Below are 21001 nucleotides of genomic sequence, written 5' to 3'. Positions count from 1 at the left end.
GGGATTACAGGTGTGAGCCACTGTGCCTGGCCAGTGTCTATAACTGCAGGCTGTTTATTTCTCCATGCCTAACCCATCCAGGAGGATGTGCTGGGGCCATCTGAACAACCGTTAACATTCAGACATTATTTAGACATGGAATTGGGAAGTGTTTAAAAGGCGTAGACCAGTCTGGCCTTCTGCCCGTGGAGAGACTGTGTATGTAGTCAGTGTACAGTGTATTCATTGAGGGCCCCTCGCTGGAGGTTTCAGCCGCTCCCTCACAGGTTCTTGTGTCTGCTTGGTACAGCTGAGATCTGCAAGAGCTGATTCACCGGCCTGATTGAGATTCCTTTGTAAAACTGATTTGAGATATTCTAGAACACTAGTGGCAAGAACGCTTTGGTGAGCATAAGATAGTGGCTCCCACTGGATCACATGGCTGGTCAGTGTCAGGGAGATCACTGTGGGAGGTAGCAGGAGTCAGTCTAAAAAAATTATTGGGCCGGGCAGGATGGCTCATGCCTGTAATCCCAGCACTTTGGGAGGCCGAGGTGGATGAATCATGAGGTTAGGAGATCGAGACCATCCTGGCCAACATGGTGAAACCCCGTCTCTACTAAAAATACAAAAATTATCTGGGTGTGGTGGCATGTGCCTGTAATCTCAGCTACCCAGGAGGCGGAGGTAGGAGAATCCTTTGAACCAGGGAGTCGGAGGTTCCGGTGAGCTGAGATGGCGCCGCTGCACTCCAGCCTGGTGACAGGGTGAGACCCCGTCTCAAAAAAAAAAAAAAAAGAAAAATATATTAATTAATTTAATGTTGCATTAGTGAGAGGTATAAGGTTCTTAGCCCTTTGTCTGTTATCTGCTGGGTGTTCCAGTATTCGTTTCCTCCCATCACGAGGTGATGAGATTGAGACCATCCTGGCTAAGACGGTGAAACCATCTCCACTAAAAATACGAAAAATTAGCCTGGCGTGATGGCGGGCGCCTGTAGTCCCAGCTACTTGGGAGACTGAGGCAGAAGAATGGCATGAACCTTGGAGGCGGAGCTTGCAGTGAGCTGAGATCGTGCCACTGCACTCCAGCCTGGGGAACAGAGCAAGACTCTGTCTCAAAAAAAAAAGAAAGTTTGTTTCCTCCCTTTCCCTGCATATTTTGAGCTAATAACTGTTTGGGGACACCGCTTTCCTGTAGAATCTCATGTAAACCCGAACAACTCCTAGCTGCTTGCTATGGCCCATCTGCGGAACCCATGGCAAGGCCTTCCCACAAAGGAGAGCCCTGCGGGAATCGTCATGTGCCAGGCATTGTGCTAGGCTGTTTAGGTACATCTTGAAATTTAATCCTTGTGACATTTTGAAGTGGATACTATCATCCCCATAGAAGGTACTGAAGTCTCAAACACATTAATAGCTTACCTAAATATTGCTAAGGGTCTTCCAGATGATCTTTAGGAAATTTTCAGCCAGGGGAGAGTGAAAGCTCTATTTGCAGTGGTCGAAGCAAGGAACCCCCCCTTCTTAAAAAATGATAGAGTTCTTGAGATATAATTCACATACCTTACAATTCATCCATTTAAAGCATGCAATTCGGTGGTTGTAGTATATTCAGGACTTGCGCGAGCATCGCCACAGTCAATTTTAGAACATTTTCATCACCTTCCACAAAAACCCCGTGTCTCCTAGTAGCCACTCCCCATTTTCTGTAAGTCCCACAGTCCTAGGCAACCACTAATATATTTTCTGTGTCTATGGATTTGCCTGTTCTGGACATTTCATATACATGAAATCATAGACACATGGTCTTTTGTAACTGACTTCTTTCACTCAGCAAATGGAAGGGTTTTTGATGAAAACTTAGCTCAGGTGTTGCCCTAGCCTTGGCCTTCTGGAACTGGCTGTTCTCTTGCTTCCTTCCACCCTGCCTCCCTACCTGCTTTGCTACAGGAAGACAGAAGGTAGAAACCCCGAGTTGACTTTTTGAGTAGAAATGAGCCATGTTCTATTTAGTGGTAGAATGTTTGCTGGGTTAGCCAGGACTTCAGATGGAGAGCTTCCTCCTTTTTAATACCTTGTGACTGCTGCGTTGGCAAGCAGAGGGTTAAATGCTGCAGGAGGACATTGGAGAGTTTCTGTTTTGAGGATCCACTGGGGCAAGAGAAGCTTGAGGGTCTGTCTCTCAGATCCCAGAACAGACATGGAGATACGGTACCCATTCCCTTGGTGCTAAAAGGAACTCCAGGGGAATTTCAGGAAACCCCTCCTTTTCTCGTCTTTATTCTCACCCCGTCCCCCCGCCACATCTCTCCCCAAGTTCACACTCAGGAGGGAGGAATCTTTTACCTTTTCCGTTCTGGGCAGCAGCTGTAAGGAATGTTATCAGTGTTGGGACTGGGCACGGGACCAAGCCTTCCTGGTGCCTGGACTGCAACCAAGCTGTGAGCTGACATGGCAGGGCAGGTTGTGTGTGAGTTGGCTGCCCCCAGGCTCATAGGCCTGGCACGATAGAGACCTTGTCAATGGAGATGGCACAGACACTATCAGGCAGGTCACATTGGTGCGGATCCTTGGAGGACTTCCCCTGCCGCCATGAGTGGATTCCTCCAGGTTAGGGGTTGGCTGGGAGTGTGGATGCTGGAGTAAGTGGAATTGTGGGTGCACTCGGCTTCAGCAATGCTCTCCAAGGAGAATGATTGCTCCAATAAATTACTGTTTTAATAAGGGTGGTGGGGGAGCTTTTTAAATTAATCACTTGCTTTTTTTTTTTAACTTTTAATTTAATTAATTAATTTATTTTTGAGACGGAGTCTCGCTCTGTCACCCAGGCTGAAGTGCAGTGGTGCGATCTCAGCTCACTGCAAGCTCTGCCTCCCGGGTTCACACCATTCTTCTGCCTCAGCCTCCCGAGTAGCTGGGACTACAGGTGCCCGCCACCATGCCTGGCTAAAAACGGGGTTTCACTGTGTTAGCCGGGAGGGTCTAGATCTCCTGACCTTGTGATCTGCCCGCCTCAGCCCCCCAAAGTGTTGGGATTACAGGCATGAGCCGGTGCATCCAGCCCTTATTTTTTTTTTTTTTTTTTTGAGACGGAGTTTTGCTCCGTTGCCCAGGCTGGAGCGTGGTGGTGTGATCTCGGCTTACTGCACCCTCCTCCTCCCGGGTTCAAGTGATTCTCCAGCCTCAGCCTCCTGAGTAGCTGGGATTACAGGTGTACACCACCACCTCCAGCTAATTTTTGTTTTTTTAGTAGAGACCAGGCTCCACCACATTGGCCAGGCTTGTTTTGAACTCCTAACCTCAGGTGATCCTCCTACCTTGGCCTCCCAAAGTGCTGGGATTACAAGCATGAGCCACTACGCCCTGCCAATCACTTGCCTTTAAACTACCTAAATAAAAAGAGCCAACCCCAAATCTTGTTCTTGCTTGGGAAACTGGCAGTGGAATATGAGAAGTTTTTATTTGTGGTGCACACAGGTGACTCGTGGTGCTGTGTTTTGGTTCTTGCCTTGCTCTGTAGCAAGCAATCTGTTGTTTCTTGCCTGCCTTTTGGGAAGAAATGAAAAAAGCAGCAGCACGAGCCTCCATACATCATGGTTGTGATGGCACTGGGCCTGAGGCCTTCTCTGCTGTCCAGGTAAAAATGTGAAGATCATGGTTCTTGAGGTTTCAGGTGTTAAGTGCTAAGTGACGCTCCCAGCCCCTGAGCTAGAGCAACTACGCTGTTCATGTTCCCAGGAATGGAAGTAGACCCTAGTTAGGTGCTGTTGGCCAGCGATGTGTACCTAGGGCAGGGCCAGGTCGTGTGTGTGTGCGTGTGTGTGTGCGCGTGCGTGTGTGTGTGCGCGCGTGTGTGTGTGCGCGCGTGTGTGTGTGTGTGAGAGAGAGAGAGAGAGAGACAGAGAGAGACAGAGACACGGAGGTGATTGGCACCCAGACATCCTGTGTGGTCCACCTCGCTTCTCAGGCAGGTGTCTTTCCAGTCTATAACTCGTTGACCACAGGTGGAATTCATAAGCTCTGTTCCCTGTCTTGCTTGGGTCCTCCAGAGAAAGAAATGTTGAATTATCATCTTGGTGATGGTCAGTCCTAAAAGCCTAACTTTTGATGGTCACCAAAGTGTTTGGATTTGAAAGGGTGGCTTACTCCTGTAATTCCAGCACTTTGGGAGGCTGAGACAGAAGGATCACTTGAGCCCAGGAGTTTCAGACTAGGCTGGGCAACAAAGCAAGACCCTGCCTCTACAAAAATAAATAAATAAATAAATAAAATAAAATAAATTAGCCAGGGGTGGTGGTGTGCGCCTATAGCTCCAGCTACTCAGGAGGCTGAGGGGGGGAGGATTGCTTGAACGCAGGGGTTTGCGGCTGCAGTGAGCTGTGACTGTACCACTGCACTCCAGCCTGGGCGACTGTGAGACCCCATCTTTAAAAACAAAACAACAACAACAAAAAAAAGGTCACAAGACATTGTTGACTCCGCCCTGCAGAGCTGCTTCCAGATCTTCTTTGTATTTGCTTCCCAACCTGCGGGCCTCAGCATGACTCACCGCACCAGACTGCCTGGCCCTGCTGCCTGCTGCCCATCCTTGCGGCCTGGACGACTCCATGTGCGAGTTGCTGGCGCAGCGTCCAGAAAGCAAACCACACCCCGGGAATGATGATACGTTATAGCATTTCTCTGCTCTGTAAGAGGCACCAGGGTCGTGTGCTGGGTCTGGGGTTTGTCCGTTCCACATCCGGTGCTGCTGTTGACTCTGGTGTCGGCCGCTGGTGAGCTGGCTGTAGTTGGTCACCTCTCGGTGGTTTCTGGGGCGGTCGCAGGCTGACTAACACACCAAAGGTCAGCCAGGGTGTTGATGCTGGCACCTTTCTTCCTGGAGCACAGACATCATCTTGGATCTTTTAGATACTTGGACTTGCTTTATGCAGAACATTCTGGATTTCTGAATTAGATGGACTCTTTATTATTTTGTACTTTGGATTCTTTCTTTAAGGAGATCAGAGATAAAAATATCATTATTTGCCAATTTGCTACCACCAGCCCATACCCCTCTTTTCCTTGTCCAAAAAGGGGGTGGTTAGAGTTTTCTTGAGTGACTGGGCTCTCTATTACGATTAGCAGATCACTAAAGCTGTGTGATTTTAACAAGACGTAAACACATGTGGGAACCCCTCCTTTCGTGTCTTTAGACATATTAATCTTGCTAATGTCAATCCTGTCACTTCATACATTTATAAGTATTAGGGACACTTAAGAGAGTTGTAGGACTGTGCGGGACCTTGGCACCCTGCTGACGGCTGCGCACTCATCCCTGGGGGGCTCAGCACGTTGACACCAGCACCATATTTTGCTGGGTTTCCTGATCTCTGTTGAGTATTTGAATTTGAATGGGATGGTTTTAATGTTGCTGCTGGCTACTACAGTGATCCAAACAAACTTTAAAGCTGGGGCCTCCACGCCATAGGCAAATTTTCATGCCAGTTACCTTTACCTCAGTAGTTTTCAGCTGGGGCAATTTTGTTCAACAGGAGACATCTGGATCCAGTTTTGGTTGTAACCGTTGGGCAGGGAGTACTTCTGTCATCTCGTGGGCAAAGGCCAGGGATGCTGCTAGGGCAGTCCCTCACCCTCCCAAAGAATCATCAAAACATCAATAGTGCCAGAGTTGAGAAGCTCTGCTTTAATGTGTTTATTGAGCAACTAAAGAATAGACTCAGACATAGGAAAGTGTTTATTTATTTATTTAGAGGCAGGATCTGGCTCTGTTGTCCAGATTATAACTCACTCTAACCTTGATCTCCTGGGCTGAAGCAATCTTCTCACGTTCGTCTTCCAGAGCTTGCTGGGATTACAGGTATAAGCCACGGTGCCCAGCCTGAAAAGAATACTTAAAATGGGCGGGGTATGGTGTCTCATGCCTGTAATCCCAGCACTTTGGGAGACAGAGGCGGGCAGATCACCTGAGATCAGGAGTTCAAGACCAACCTGGCCAACGTGGTGAAACCCTGTCTCTACTAAAAATACAAAAATTAGCCGAGAGTGGTGATGGGCACATGTAATCCAAGCTCTTCTGGAGGCTGAGGCAGGAGAATCCACTTGAACCTGGGAGGGGAAGGTTGCAGCGAGCTGAGATCGTGCCATTGCACTCCAGCCTGGGTGACAAGAGCAAAACTCCATGTCAAAAAAAAAAAAAGAAAGAAAAAAAGAATATCTTTAAATGAATGGCAACCCAATTTGCAAATGTACGTTTTAAGTTGTCCTTTTTTAAATGTTGCCAATTACTTTATGTGTTTAAGAAATATCTTTGTGGTTTACTAGGGTATTCCTCAAAAAGAAAAAAAGGATTTAAACTGCACAAACATGCTGATATAAAAGCTAGTAGCTTCTCAAGCTGTGAAAGGTCTGTGAGGCAGAGAACAGCTCCCTGTGAGCTGTATTTTGTTTACTGTGGTCCAGCATGGGTTTAGATCCTACCTGGTTAGCGAAAGAGAGAATGTGAAGTCATTGCATTTGCATTTGTCAAAATCCTAGTTTTCCACTTACCTAATAGTTTTTTTGTTTGTATTGTTTTGTTTTGTTTTGTTTTGTTTTTAAAGATAGAATCTTGCCGCCGGGGCCTGTAATCCTAGCACTCTGGGAGGCTGAGGCGTGTTGATCACCTGAGGTCAGGAGTTTGAGACCAGCCTGGCCAACATGATGAAACCCTGTCTCTACTAAAAATACAAAAATTAGCCAGGTGGCGTGCGCCTGTAATCTCAGCTACTGGGGAGGCTGAGGCAGGAGAATCACTTAAACCCAGGAGGTGAATGTTGTAGTGAGCTGAAATCATGCCACTGCACTCCAGTCTAGGCAACAGAGCGAGACTCCATCTCAAAAAAAAAAAAAAAAGTCTCTTGCTTTGTCAGCTAGGCTGGAGTATACTGGCTTGATCATAGCTCACTGTGACCTCGAGCTCCTGGGCTCCAGCAATCCTCCAGCATCAGCCTCCTGAGTAGCTGGGACTATAGGTGTGCACTACTATGCCTGGCTAACTTTTTTATTTTTTGTAGAGATAGGGTCTTACCATGTTGCCTAGGCTGGTTTCGAACTCCTGGCCTCAAGTGATCCTCTTTCCTTGGCCTCCCAAAGTGCTGGTATTACACACATAAAACACTACACCTGAACTAGTCTTTTTTTTGTTGTTGTTAAGGTGAGAGACCCAGACCCAAATCATCTTTTTTCTCCCAAAATGCTAACTATTATTCGTTTTAAATTATAGCTCCAGATTACCTTCTAGGATTATTCACATTTTGCTTTCTAAATGCTCTTCTTGAAAGGAAGCATCTATTGACAGTACATCAGAAATTCCATGGCTCCTTTATGACATTTCTGGGGAAGTAAATGAAAGGTGTAAATTAAGAAAAGCAAATGTTTGCCGTTCCCACTTTAACCTTGTGTTATGTTAAGTGGCTTTGTTGAAGAGGGCTGTCACTGTTCTTGAAAACTTGGGAAAATCCATAGCAAGCTGTGCCATTAGTTGCCTTTGGGAGCACAGGATGTTTGATGTGAAAATTATATGGACACATCTAATTGGGTGTATTTTCACCCCACCAGATATCAACTAAAGAGGTGACTCTTCCCCCTCCCCTGCATTTTTAGCTAGATTGTTTAACCTGAATTTCATGCTATTAAGAATTGCATTTCAGTAATCCACCTGCCATTTTTCAATGCCTTTTGTTTAGTAGCATGTCTGTATGATCCACCTACATAACATTTCTAGACATCTGGCAAGAGCTAGTTATCATCCCTTCCTGATTTGGGGTGCTAAGACCTGTGGTCCCCCTTCTTCCACCATAATTTACTTTCTTCCCTGAGTCCTGCAGAAACTCAGCCAGGCAGTGGAAAGAAAACAGAAGCTCTCTGGACCTCTGCTTCCTGTAGAATGGGAATAATAATTCTTATCCTGCCTGTTTCCCAGAGTTGTATATTCTTTTCCAATAAAATGTACTCAGAATTAAAATACAAAGCAGTTACACAGAGATAAGGTAGTGGCAATTATGCCGATTTAAACTCCAGAATTAAAAAATAAGTTTAGTCACATACCATGCAGTTCACCCATTTAAAGTATATAATTCAGTGGTTTTTCGTATATTTACAGAACTACGCAACCAGTATCGCCATTGTAGAACATTTTCCTCATCCCCAAAAGAAACTGTACCCTTTAGCTCTCACTCCCCATTTCCCCCACTCTGCACTCTCCCCCATGCCCAAGGCAACCATCAGTCTACTTCCTGTTTCTATGGATTTGCCTGTTCTGGCATTAGATATATACATGAAATCATACAATTTGTGATCCTTTGTGACTGCTTCTTTCACTTAACTTAAATGTTTTCAAGGTTTGTCCATGTTGCTGCATGTATCAGGACATCATTTCTTTCTTTTTCTTTTTTTTTTTTTTTTGAGAATGGAGTCTTGCTCTGTCAGCCAGGCTGGAGTGCAGTGGCGTGATCTCGGGTCACTGCAACCTCTGCCTCCCAGGTTCAGGCGATTCACCTGCCTCAGCCTCCTGTGTAGCTTGGACTACAGGCCTGTGCCACCACTTCCGGCTTTTTTTTTTTTTTTTTTTTTGTATTTTTAGTAGAGATGGGGTTTCACCATGTTGGCTAGGCTGGTCTCAAACTCCTGACCTCGAGTGATCTGCCTGCCTTGGCCTCCCAAAGTGGCCCAGGATTACAGGCATGAGCCACTATGCCCGACCAGGACTGTATTCCTTTTATGGCTGAATCATATTTCATTATATGGATATACCATATTTTGTTCACCCATTCATTGGTTGATGGTAGGAATTAAAAAAATATATTAAGCTAGTTCATATTTGCTTTCATTTTCCAAATGATCTCTTTCCTTTCATTGCAAGTTAAGTGTTCCTATGGTAATGACTGTTACGGGGCAAAGATGACCAGGTCTATGAGTGGTCCACACATTTCAACAAATATGTACCTCAGCAGACTACCTGGAAACAGACCTTGGGTAAAGATAACTTTAGAATTCATGGTTTCCCTGAAACACTAAAGACTTTTTAATCAATGCAATTAGTAACTTTCTAGTTACTGCTACTCTGTTTCTTTTCTTTTCTTTTTTGAGGCAGGATTTCACTCTGTTGCCCAGGCTGAAGTGCAATGGCCCAATCCCAGCTCACTGTGGCTTTTGACCTCCTGGGATCAAGTGATAGCTGGGACTGCAGTCACGTGCCACCACACCCCACTCCTTAAATTTTTTTTTTTTTTTTTTTTTTTTTTTTTGCAGAGATGGGGTCTCACTATAGGCTGGTCTTGAATTTCTGGCCTCAAGGGATCCTCCTCCCTCAGCCTCTCAAAGTGCTGGGATCACCGGCCTGAGCCACCACACACACCCAGTTTGTTGCTCTTTCTGTAGTTTGGCTAAGGATTAAGATGTTATCTCCAGTGGCTGAAACATGCCTCTGATAGGTGCTATCTCCCTTGTCTTCGTTTTTTACTCTGGTTGTAATCCTGGAAGCTGCAGGGATCAGTCAGATGGCAACAGCAGATTCTTTTTTTTTTTTTTGAGGTGGAATTTTGCTCTGTCCCCCAGGCTGGAGTGCAGTGTGATTTCATCTCACTGCAACCTCCGCCTCCTGGGTTCAAGTGATTCTTCTGCCTCAGCTTCCCGAGTAGCTGGGGATACAGGTGCCTGCCACAATGCCTGGCTAATTTTTGTATTTTTAGTAGAGACAGGGATTTCACCATGTTGGCCAGGCTGGTCTCAAACTCCTGACCTCAAGTGATCCAGCTATCTTGGCCTCCCAAAGTGCTGGGATTACCGGCACGAGTCACTGTGCTGGGCCAGCCACAGCAGATTCTGATCAGGTGATCCCCTTGCCAGCCTGGGGAGCCTTTTGGTTTTGGGTTTGGTTTTTAAATTTGTTACTGTTTTGGTGGTTGTTTTTACCTGTTGTAAAGAAGCCCAGGCACAATGATGCTCTGAAGACAGGACAAGTTGTTTTGTCCTGATTTGCCACAGACTGCTGCCTGCACCCGGGTTCAGGCAGCCACTGGGAGAGCTGCTCTTCTCAGGTGATCCAGCCCGGGCCAGCAGCTTTATAATCAGTTCTGATCACCACCCTGCTGTTTTTGGCATTAATGTCCCTTAAGTACTTTCAGGAGAAAGTTTTCAAGGAAAACCTGATTTTTTTTCTTTATTGGCTGTACATGTTAGACATATGAAGATGTCTTTCGCTTTACAAAGCAGGGGGGAACCCTCAACAATCTTTAAGAGAACCCTAAAAACTGAGTGTTGTCTCAGAGCCATCTAAATCCAAGAACATTGGACCTATTACGCTTATTCTGGCAGATGGGCTCATCCCTTTTTTGTCTGAGACAGAGTCTCGCTCCGTCGCCCAAGCTGGAGTACAATGGTGTAATCTTGGCTCACTGCAACCCCTACCTCCCAGGTTCAAGCGATTCTCCTGCCTCAGCTTCCTGAGTAGCTGGGATTATAGGCGCACACCACCACACCCAACTAATTGTTGTATTTTTAGTAGAGATGGAGTTTCACCATGTTGGCCAGGCTGGTCTTGAACTCCTGACCTCAGGTGATCCGCCCCCCTCAGCCTCCCAAAGTGCTGGGGTTACAAGTGTGAGCACTGTGCCTGGCCCCCATCCTTTTATTGGTGAGAAGAAAAGGGAGAAAGATGAGGTTGACCCTTGCAACTTATGTGTGTACTGTCTCTGCTTCTGTACACACACACACATGCACCACAGATACACCACACACACACAGCCCACATACACAGCCCACACACACACAGCCCACATACACGCACACACAATTTAGGATGTTCCCCCTTCTCTCAAAAGTCCTCTTTAACATGATTTATACTAATAAAGTTATAAATGTCTGGAGTTAGAAGATAGCCAAAGTTTTGGGTGGCATAAGAGATAATTCATCCCAGACTCCACACCCCTTATGCCATGAAAACTTCACCTCTCCTTTTCAAGCTGAGAAACCCCAAATACACTACAAATACATTACAAGGCAGCTGCCACATCACCATAGGCCAAGCAGAAGGCGTTGTGGATGCCCTGGGTATATACTCTCTGACACAACCGTGACTGCCTAAGCAGTCAGATTTGTGACACTGTGATTCTCTTTGGAATTCATACACTGGGGCAAGTATTGGAACCAAGGTTGCCAGTGAATGGGGCTGGCAAGTCTTGTTTTCAAGTTTCCTTGTGTGTTCCCATTCTGAACAAGGTGGTGTCAAGTTGATCCTGCCTGTGAGAATGCATTGTTCTTGAATATTTATATCTTTATATGCTCCCATTGGGATTTCTCCTTTCATAATGTTTGAAAAGAACTTGTTTTCATTAAAGCCATTTCAATTTCATACATTTTTATGCAATTTAGCGTTTATGGTGTCTCTTAACCAACATGGTTTGTTTTCATAAACACCCGAGAAGGTTTAAATAACATTTTCTCATAAATTAGCCCTCGTTTGCACAATTATTCAGTTATTGCATCAGGAAGACCCTCTGGAGTTTGATCTTGTCAGGAAACATATGAGCAGAAAATAGTGTGTTATTATCTAATGCTAATAATTGGTTAGTGGAAATGAGAAAAGAGGATATGTAATTGGGGTTCCTGTGGCTAACAAGATGTGAGCTATGAAAGCATTTCCAGGAGAAATTCCAAGGGTGTTCCAGGAACCTGTTATTTACATTTTAAAACATTTGATTCCCATTGAAAGGGGAGGAGGGCGCTGTTTACCAACACTGCTTTCTTTTTCAGAGCGAATCCATCTAAATTTCCTGAGTGGTAGCTAGATCCCCTGACACACCTAGCCCCTATGTTGTCTTGACTTGTCAGTCCCATTTTAGGCTGCTAACTTTCTTTTTGTAGGAAATATGTTGGCTTTTAAAGAGAGCATTACCTAGTTCACATCACAAGTCCTGATCAGACCCTCTTCTCCCTCTTGGCCCCTTGATTCTGCCCAGTGATGCTCACAGTACACAACACACACCAATCCTACTTCCCAAAGGCTGCTTGGGAGAAGGAGCGTCCCTTTAGCAAGAATCTCATTATAAGCACAGTATAATGCTGACTTCATTAGCTAGATTCGCAAAGCTTTCTGCAGCCTGTGCTGCTTGAACCCGAGCTTCTGCTTAATGTTCTTCCATAGACAGTCATTGCTGAGTAAGGTGGATGGCTTCTGTGTTATGCTTAAACATGTGAAATCAACTCCTGTTCTCTCAAAGTCGTTGATGAGCATGGTTTTTCATGCTTGCTCGCTGACTTGTCTGGAAAGATTATACTGTTAAGGACAGAGGTTCTCTCAGTTGCATATGGAAATAATGGACATGAAGGTTGCAAGGAGAAGCTTCATTTTCCACCTGCTTGAGGTCGCATCAAACCTCATCCCTGTTGCAGGAAACAAATGGGAGTGATGGCTGGTGTCAGCTAGTGTATGGATGTCCTCGAAATTAGATGTGCCTGCAAAAAGACTTGATTTAATGTTAGCCAGGTCTGTTTGAACTTCATTATTATTATTATTGTTTTGAGATGGAGTCTTGCTCTGTCGCCAAGGCTGGAGTGCAGTGGCCTGATCTCGGCTCACTGTAACCTCTGCCTTCTGGGTTCAAGCAATTCTCCTGCCTCAGCCTCCTGAGTATGTGGGATTACAGGGGCTCGTCACCACATCTGGCTAATTTTTGTATTTTTAGTAGACACAGGGTTTCACCATGTTGGCCAGGCTGGTCTCAAACTCCTGACATCAAGCGTTCGGCCTGCCTTGACCTCCCAAAGTGCTGGGATTACAGGTGTGAGCCACTACCTTCCCCCCCACCCCCCCCCCCCCCCCCCCCCCCCCCCCCCCCCCCCCCCCACTTTCTTTCTCCCAGGCGGGGGCCGCCCACTCTTCCTATTCTCCCCCCCCCCCCCCCCCACCGCATGCCTTGGTTAATATCTCAAGTTTGGATAATGGTAAAGTTAACCACTTCACCTTATTACTTTTCATCCCAGTAAAGCCTTGACCTTCACATATAAAACTAATTTAGTGTTGATACAGTTAAAAAGTCAAAGCATCTCCTTTATTCAGAATTACCCATATTTAACTTCTTTTTTAATAACATTATTCCAATCTTGAAAAAATTATTTTTACCCTTTTTCCCTGTATTGTTTATGATATAATAATGAAAAAAATTGTCTTGTTTCCAACTTCTCAGTATTTGATAGGTACGCTCCCCCCACCCCAAAGGAAAAAAGAAACAATTGACAAAACTTTGTTTTAGCCAACAAGCATCTTTTGAAATGATGCTGCAAATTCCTATTCATGATGCCATATTCCTAAAATACTTTTTCTTGGTCATGTTGAACTTTTATTCAGTACAAGAAATCTTTGCTCTGTGCGCATGCGTGTGTGTGGGTGCGTGTGTGTTTATGTTTGTGTGTGTGCACATGCACGTATGCATGCAGCCTTTTCTCCTTGAATGTGACTTATTTTAATAAATTTACCCTTTTATTATATAATGGCCGTGTCCAGAAATTCAGGCACATTGCTTCTGTGCATAGAGAGTCAAGGCCCTAACGAACCTGCTCCTTGGTGTTCCACTAGCCATACAGAAGTGGAGCGTTTTGGAGGTGGACACAGCCCTTAGAAGTCATCCAGCAGCCAGCACCCTCATGTGCTGTGTCAAGCTGAGCCCTGGGAATTCAGAGACTACAGCACTAGTCAGTGGGAGGGTGGCAGTGGCAGTGGCAGTGATGCCCTACACTCCGTCTGTGCCGAGGTGGAGGAGGGGTGAGCAGTGCTTTGTAAAGGTATGTGAAAAGGTGGCCTCTTTCTGTGCTTGTTCTGTTTTGCCTTCTGTTTGGAGCCTTGTCGTTTTCTCAGGTGAGGTCTCTGAGGGCTGAGGTAGACTTCATTTCTGCATGCCTTGAGTGCAGAGATGGTGATTACATTTCAACTTGTGCCAACTTTAAGCAGAGTGGCTGTGTGGTATGGAGGTAGTAAGGGAAGAGGGAGGTGTGCTGTGTGTGACCTGGACACTTGACATTCGTGACTCTAGGACATTGCCCTCCACATATACTGATACCCTCACACACACACAAACACACACACACACACACACACAAAGTATGGGCCCATACTCACACCTTGCCACTCACACATGCTCACATTAAAAAAAAAATAATGAGAAAAAAGGATTGTATAAATTTGCCATGTGAGTGATGATATCCCAGTCTGGGGAGGAACTGGCTCATCTTTATGATAAAAATGGTAGCTTATCTGGAGCCCTGATTGCAGTTTCTTTGCCTTTGCATCAAGTTGACAGTGTATTTAAGATGTAATTAGTTCCCATCAAAGTTACTTCACCTTCAGAGGTGAGAATTATTGATGGTGCATAAAGCTGGATCAGTGTGACCTGTAAAGACCTTACCTCTCTCCAAGGTTACATGTGTGTACGTGGGCTTGGTTGGTTTGTTTGGATGGTTGGTTTTTGGCATCCATCTTAAATGATAAGAAATATGAGGATGTTACCTTCTCACCGATTTAAAAAAATTGTCAGTTCACTACTTTGCTTTTTTAGTGGAAGGGCCCTTAGCAATATCCTTCTTTTAGATGGATTTCTTATTGTTCCAAAGAAGCCACATTTCCAAAAGAAAATTCTTCCATTTATGCATAGAACCTTCAACTCTATTCTTTAAAAATCTAGACTTTAGTTTCAGCTCCTTTTTAGCTGTGTGGTCCTGGACAGGCCCTTTTACATCTAGACTTGGAGATTTAAAGAAAATCATAAAGAATTAGATTAGATGATTTCTAAGACTCACTTCATTTTAAAACTCTGATCTTTCAGAGATCCACAAATCCGTTCCCTCTTGCTGTGGAGGAGAAAATACATGAAAATTTGAATCCACATGCATTTGTCAGGGTTCTCCAGAGACACAAAACCAATAGGATGTATGTGTTTATGTAGAGAGATTTGCAATAAGGAACTGGCTCACCCAGTCATGGAATTCCATAATCTGCATCATCAAGTGTCATGATCTGTAGCTGGGAAGCTGGAGACTCTCCCAGGAGAGTCCATGGTGAAGCTCTAGTCTTAGTCTAAAGGCTGGAAGACTGGTAGAACTGACGGTGTAATTCCTGTTCGAAGGCCGGCGGGCTCAAGCCCAGACATACTGCTTTAGTTCAAGTCCAAAGGCAGTTACTCAGGAGGATGCCCCCTGATTCGGAGGAATATCGGCCTTGTATTCTATTCAGGCCTTCAGCTGGTTGGCTGAGGCCTGCTCACATCAAGGAGGGACATCTGCCTTGCTCAGTGAATGTTAAACTTATTCAAAAATATCCTCAGAGAAACATCCAGAATAATGTATAACCAAATATCTGGGCACCCTGTGACTTAATCAAACTGACACATAAGGCCAGGCATGGAAGCTCACGCCTGTAGCAATCCCAGCACTTTGGGAGATGGAGGCGGGTGGATCACTTGAGGCCAGGAGTTGGAGACCTGCCTGGCCAACATGGTGAAACCCCATCTCTACCAAAAAAATAAAACATTAGCCGGGAGTGGTGATGCACGCCTATATTCCCAGCTACTTGGGAGGCTGAGTCACGAGAATCGCTTGAACCCAGGAGGCAGAGGTTGCAGTGAGCCGAGATTGCACCCCTGCACTCCAGCCTGGGTGACAAAGAGAGACTCTACCTCAAAACAAAACAAAACCAAAAATACTCTGACACATAAAATTAATTACCAACAGAGTTTTGTGAGGCAAAGAGGAGTAAAGCTCTTTCCTTTTTCTTCTTGCCTATGAGGTTGGTTCAGATTCTTCTAATAGCCAATGATTGTTGGCTGATTTTACTCTGAATGACACCTTTCTTTCTTTTTATTCAGGTCTCCCTCTGTCACCCAGGCTGGAGTGCAGGGGCACAATCATGGCTCACAGCAGCCTTGCTCTTCCAGGCTTAACCAAACCTTTCACCTTGGCCTTCTGAGTAGCTACGGGCCTGCACCACCACATCCGGCTAATTTTTTTTTTTTTTTTAATTTTCAGTAGAGACGAGGTCTTGCTATGTTGCCCAGTCTAGTCTTGAACTCTTGAGCTCAAGCAATCCTTTAGCCTTGGCCTCAGAAAGTGCTGGGATTATAGGTGTGAGCCACCGCACCCAGCCCTGAGTGACATTATTTCATACAAAATTCTCATCTCTGGAGGCCTTTGTATTTTTAGGGGTTTTGTTTTTCAAATGCTTTTCACCTCCTTCTATACTTGTTCATTTTTAAATGTTTCCTGGCAGAGCAATTAGTATTTTCTGGCTTACTAGGTGCTATTCGATTGCATTAGCTTTTGAATATTACCCAGCTAGTTGTGGAGTGGGGCAGTAAGCTCATAAAGAAGCAAGATAGTGGAATACACAAGTATTACTACGACTTTATGGATGGCACACCTTGATTCTTGATCCATGTGGCTGTGTTCAGATCTGGTTAGCACACGATGACATCAGGTCCTGAGCCACCAGTGAGACTCAAACCCAGCAGCCCTGTCAGTCTACCTTCTCTCTTGACTTGATCTAGCCTCATAACTTCACTTTCCATGGGAGGAACACACCTCTTGAGGTCCTGTGTCACAAATAGGCAGTGTTTCTGGAGAAAGCCAGGAGGCAGATTTCAGTGCTAGTTAGCATCTGTGGCCTCTGCTTTCTGGATTTGGTGCATTTTGGAGACCACAGAATGACATGAAATAGCTCAGTGCTGCCAGTGGCATTGACAGGGACACTAGAGGTAAAGGAGGGCCCTCGGGGCAATTCCAACAGGTGGGTGGTGGCTGAAGGTCCTAGTCTTCTTTCTGCAGAGACTGGCCACCTGCTTCATTCTTTCAAGAAGCGCCAAATCCCTACTTCAGTACTTTGCCTTGTAACAGCCCACTCATCATGTCAGGAGAATGAAACTCACGAGGCCTTCATTTACTTTTATCCTGTAACACCTCCAATTTTTCCCACATCCTCCCTTGATTCATGGATGGACAATTCATGGATGGAGGCCAGTCTGGCTGAGGTGACGACTGCTTCAGTCGAAATTCCTCTCTGTCTCCTCAAACCCAATTCAAACTGGCCTGAGCAAAATGAATGTATTGATCCATAACTGAAAAGTCCAGAGTGGTCAGGCATCAGGCATGGCTGGATCCAGGGGCCCACGTATTAGAACCATCTCTTTCCAGTTCTGGGCTCTGCTAGCCTCCCAGTTGGTTTTACTGCACAGAGGTTTATTCAAGTCCAAAGAGATCTTCTGTTTGTCTGCAAGTCTGTGACCTTGATTCTGAACCTGTGTCTATGGGAAGGGGTTGCAGTGTCTGAGTGAGTTTGTACTGTGTAAACTTTCCCACTTCTGAAGCTGGGTGTGGGGTTCACTCCACTAAGCTACATGGTTTCACAGTCAGGGGGCTGCCCCCTAAGTAATTGGCAGTAATTGTTACCAGAAAAATCATGAATGGACACTGAGCAGAAAACTCAGCAGATGTTTATTTCCTTGTCTTTAGGATTTGTTGAAGAGTTTTTTGTTTGTTTGTTTTTTAAGAAAGACTCAAAAGGGAGGGGGGGAAGAAACTATAGTTATTTTATCATGGTATAAAAAGATTTTGTAGTTGTATATACATTTGAACTTTTTATAAGACATCTCCTACCCCCCTAAAATTGGAAGTCATTTATTAAGACTTTGTATTCTCTAGGAGGATTGGAAATGAATAATTAAGAATATTAAAGAGGAAAGCTGGAGTGTGGTCTTGAAGGGGTAATAAACCTCCTTCCAGCCACATACACATACGAAAGGAAAGCAGTGTAGCCCGGAAAGATAAGGTGGAGAATAAGGTTAGGGGTAAGGTTAATTCTACAAGTTCAAAGCCGGTAGCCCCTGATGCAATGCTGGACGTGAACTGTAAATTTGGCTCTGAGGTTCCCAGGCATGGGAGAATATCTAGATCTGTACAGAGAGGTTGTGTATGTGTTTAACATTTCCATAAGGTACAATTTCCTCTAAGAATAAAGGCCATGAGAAAATGCCCGTGGAAGATAAAGAAGACCATGTGGTCTGTGGCAACCACGGATTCATTTCTTTCCCAATGCATTCTCTGGGGCACTTTGGTAACTCTGCCTCTTTGCTCTCAGCATTGTGTTAGAAAATAAAGCAAGCAGACAGGGATTAAACCCTGATGTTGCTGGGTTCCTTCTAGAAACAATTGGAGGGCTAACCAAGTCACCTTTGATGGAAGGCAGTAAGGTGAGTCACCGCTGTGGCTGGACTGAATAGGATAGCCTTAGCTGTAAAATTGGGCTGATCTTTCAAATGGACTCATGCTTGCCTAATGACTCATGCTCCTGTTTACAAATCGGCTCTGTGAAGAAATGCAGAGTGGGACGCTCTGCTTCCCAGACGGAGACCTTAGACCTCCAGGGGTGGAGAACCAAGTACTTCCTTTGGTGCTCAGCTTCCCTTCCTGGGGGCAGATCTCTCAGCTTCTGGCAGTTAGTTGGTTGCTCTCAAAATCCAGACACAGGGTCAGCTGCAGCCAGCATGGGCCCTGGAGTAGCTCCAGTTATGGAGCAGCAATGGCCCCCTCTCATTTTGGGAGCTCACTTTGCCTGTGGATGGTTTTAATCCATCTGGATAAACTTGGAGCCCATGGGAATACCATGTACTGTGGTAACCATGTACACTGCTCTAAAGACGTGGCTGCTGTTGTATAAATTCTTCCTTTATTTTTATCAATTTCCTCTTTTCCAGAGTCTTCCATACCCACTATGTCTACTGTGATAGTGCACATAAAAAACATACAAGATGTTGGTGTTATTCTCAATCTCTTATTCTTAATCCTGAACAAATTACGTGAAAAAATTGTTCATGGAGTTTTTCCTCGTATAAAACTTTTTACAATGAATATAAAGGGCATAGCTATTTCTCTTTTTTAAAAAAGGAAAGTAGAATAATATTTCTTGATTGCAAAATCGCCCTTCTTGGACCCCAAGTTGTTTTTTACAGCCCTAAATTCTCTTGTTTATAGAGCCACAGACAGGCCAATGGGTCTCTACAGCAGGCACCTGCATGAGTTGACTGGGACCTGGTCTATATTACCCCTCTGCCATTTACTAGCTGTGTGACCTTGGGCATGCTCCTTACAGTCTCTGAGTCAGTTTCCTCCTCTGTGAAATGGGCATGATACTATCTACCTCATAAAGTAGGTGTGAGGATTAATGGAGTAAGAGGCACACTCCTGTCCAGGGCCCCAGACAGAGTAGGCTGTCAGTAAACTGTAGTAGTTATTGTGACAGGGTTTGAAATTCAAATTAAGACATAATTTCTTGAGCACCCAAGGTGTGTGCTGCCAGATCTTTCAAGGGGTCCAGGATTGGTAGTATAGTTGCTTTTCTCAAAAGACTGTCGCCTGGCAGAGGAAAAGGTGTTGAGGTATGTGTGAAGACAGATCAGCCAAGCATGGTGCTGCTTGCCTGAGATCTCAACACTTTGGGAGGCCGAGGTAGAAGGATTGCCTGAGCCCAGGAGTTCGAGATCAGCCTGAGCAACATAGCAAGATTCTGTCTCCACACACACACAAATAAAAAGATTAGCTGGGTGTGGTGGCGTGTACCTGTAGTCCTAACTGTTTGGGAGGCTGAGACAGGAAGATTGCCCAGAAGTTTAAGTTCAGTCTGGGCAACATAGCAAGACCCCATCTCTTTAAAAAAAAAAAAAAAAAGATCAGCTCCCCAAACAGCTGAATTATTAAGTGGAACCATATGTAATTATATTTTTGTAGGACAGAAATACCAGCAATTTCACATAACTAATAGATTCAGTAAGGTAAGTTGAGAGAGAAAATGCTAGCTAGGTGGTTCTTGAGAGGCTCAGAGGAAGGGGAGGCCATGCCCATTAGGAGAATGGTGGGTAGGGGTGAGAATGCACAACAGGAAGGCTGCCTGGAGGAAGCTGCATTTCAGATGTTCCTAGAAGGGACCCTGAGCTGGATGGCAGGGAAATGGGAGAGTTCTGATTTGCGTTGGGAACTATAATCCCTCTTGCTTGGAGCTTCTGTAGAAATGTGGGTTAGGGTAGAAAGGAAGGCTGGGGGCTGTGTGTGCCTTGGTGACGTGTTCCCCTCGCTCCCGAGCCTTACTCTGTTCCCCTTTCTTCCTGGCAGCAGAGCCCCCTCCCTTGCTGCACTCAGGGACATGACTGTCAGCACTTCTACCCCCCCTCAGACTTCACTGTCAGCACTCAAGTCTTCAGGGACATGAAAAGGAGCCACTCCTTACAAAAAGTTGGGGAGCCCTGGTGTATTGAGGTAGGTCTCGGAGCAGAATGACGGTATGAGATGAGTTAGCTCTGAAATGAAGCCGCCCATCTAAAGTTTACCTCTCTCTAGGGCAGGGCCCATCCACTGCGGTCCCTGAATTCTTGGCGGGTCACTGTCATTTCGGGTGCCATGATGTCTGGGTGTGCTGACCACTGATAGGGATATCATAGCCATAAAAACGCCTGTTTACAAGGAGAGGGTGGAGGGTGGTGCTCCCACGACTCCAGGATGCCTGACTCCCAGTGAAGGCCTCGTGATCCAGTGCCACACGTAACTTCCGTGAAAATGAGGAACACAACCGTATCCCGTTAAACTTGGCCTCATGAAGTGTCTCCTGGGACTCTTCACAGTTCGCAATGGAGAAGTTACCACCTCAACGTCGCCTTCGTTACTAGTAATCCAGGACTTAAAGATTTCTTTTAAAATTCAGGGTGCTGGAAAATGCCCACTTTGCCTCGACAGTACCTACCAGAGGCAGCTGTGAATGGCTTTACTTGCAGATGTTGCTCTCCAAGGACAGGAAGCATTGTTAACTTCCTTTAAATAATTCAATTTGAATCCTTTAAATAATTCAAATAATTCAATACACTCAGTGCTTGGGAGTGGCAGTTCTCTTCAGATTAGTAGTCCTAAAGAAAAAAGAACATCTAGAACATGCTTTTATCTTCAGAAAAGCAGAA

The 21001-nt window shown here is 45.3% G+C and overlaps 1 protein-coding gene across 17 annotated transcripts in view; it reads left to right on the top strand.

Moving 5' to 3' along the window:
- TCF7L2 (transcription factor 7 like 2) overlaps positions 1-21001 on the top strand; it is a 221069-nt gene that overhangs the window by 122855 nt on the left and 77213 nt on the right. Inside the window, exon 6 of one of the 17 annotated variants that reach the window (XM_026446659.2) lies at positions 20166-20309. The exons of 15 other annotated variants lie outside the window; for them this stretch is intronic. In XM_026446659.2, the coding sequence (XP_026302444.1) occupies positions 20166-20309 (144 nt within the window). The remainder of the gene's footprint in view (positions 1-20165; positions 20310-21001) is intronic. One more of the 17 variants, XM_026446670.2, reaches the window with a different exon arrangement.

This window comes from Piliocolobus tephrosceles, chromosome 9 (assembly GCF_002776525.5).
Source record: "Piliocolobus tephrosceles isolate RC106 chromosome 9, ASM277652v3, whole genome shotgun sequence".
In the NCBI taxonomy this organism is placed as follows: Eukaryota; Metazoa; Chordata; class Mammalia; order Primates; family Cercopithecidae; genus Piliocolobus; species Piliocolobus tephrosceles.
The sequence above is the reverse complement of the archived record's forward strand: the minus strand, read 5'-3'. Positions and strand labels throughout refer to the sequence as shown.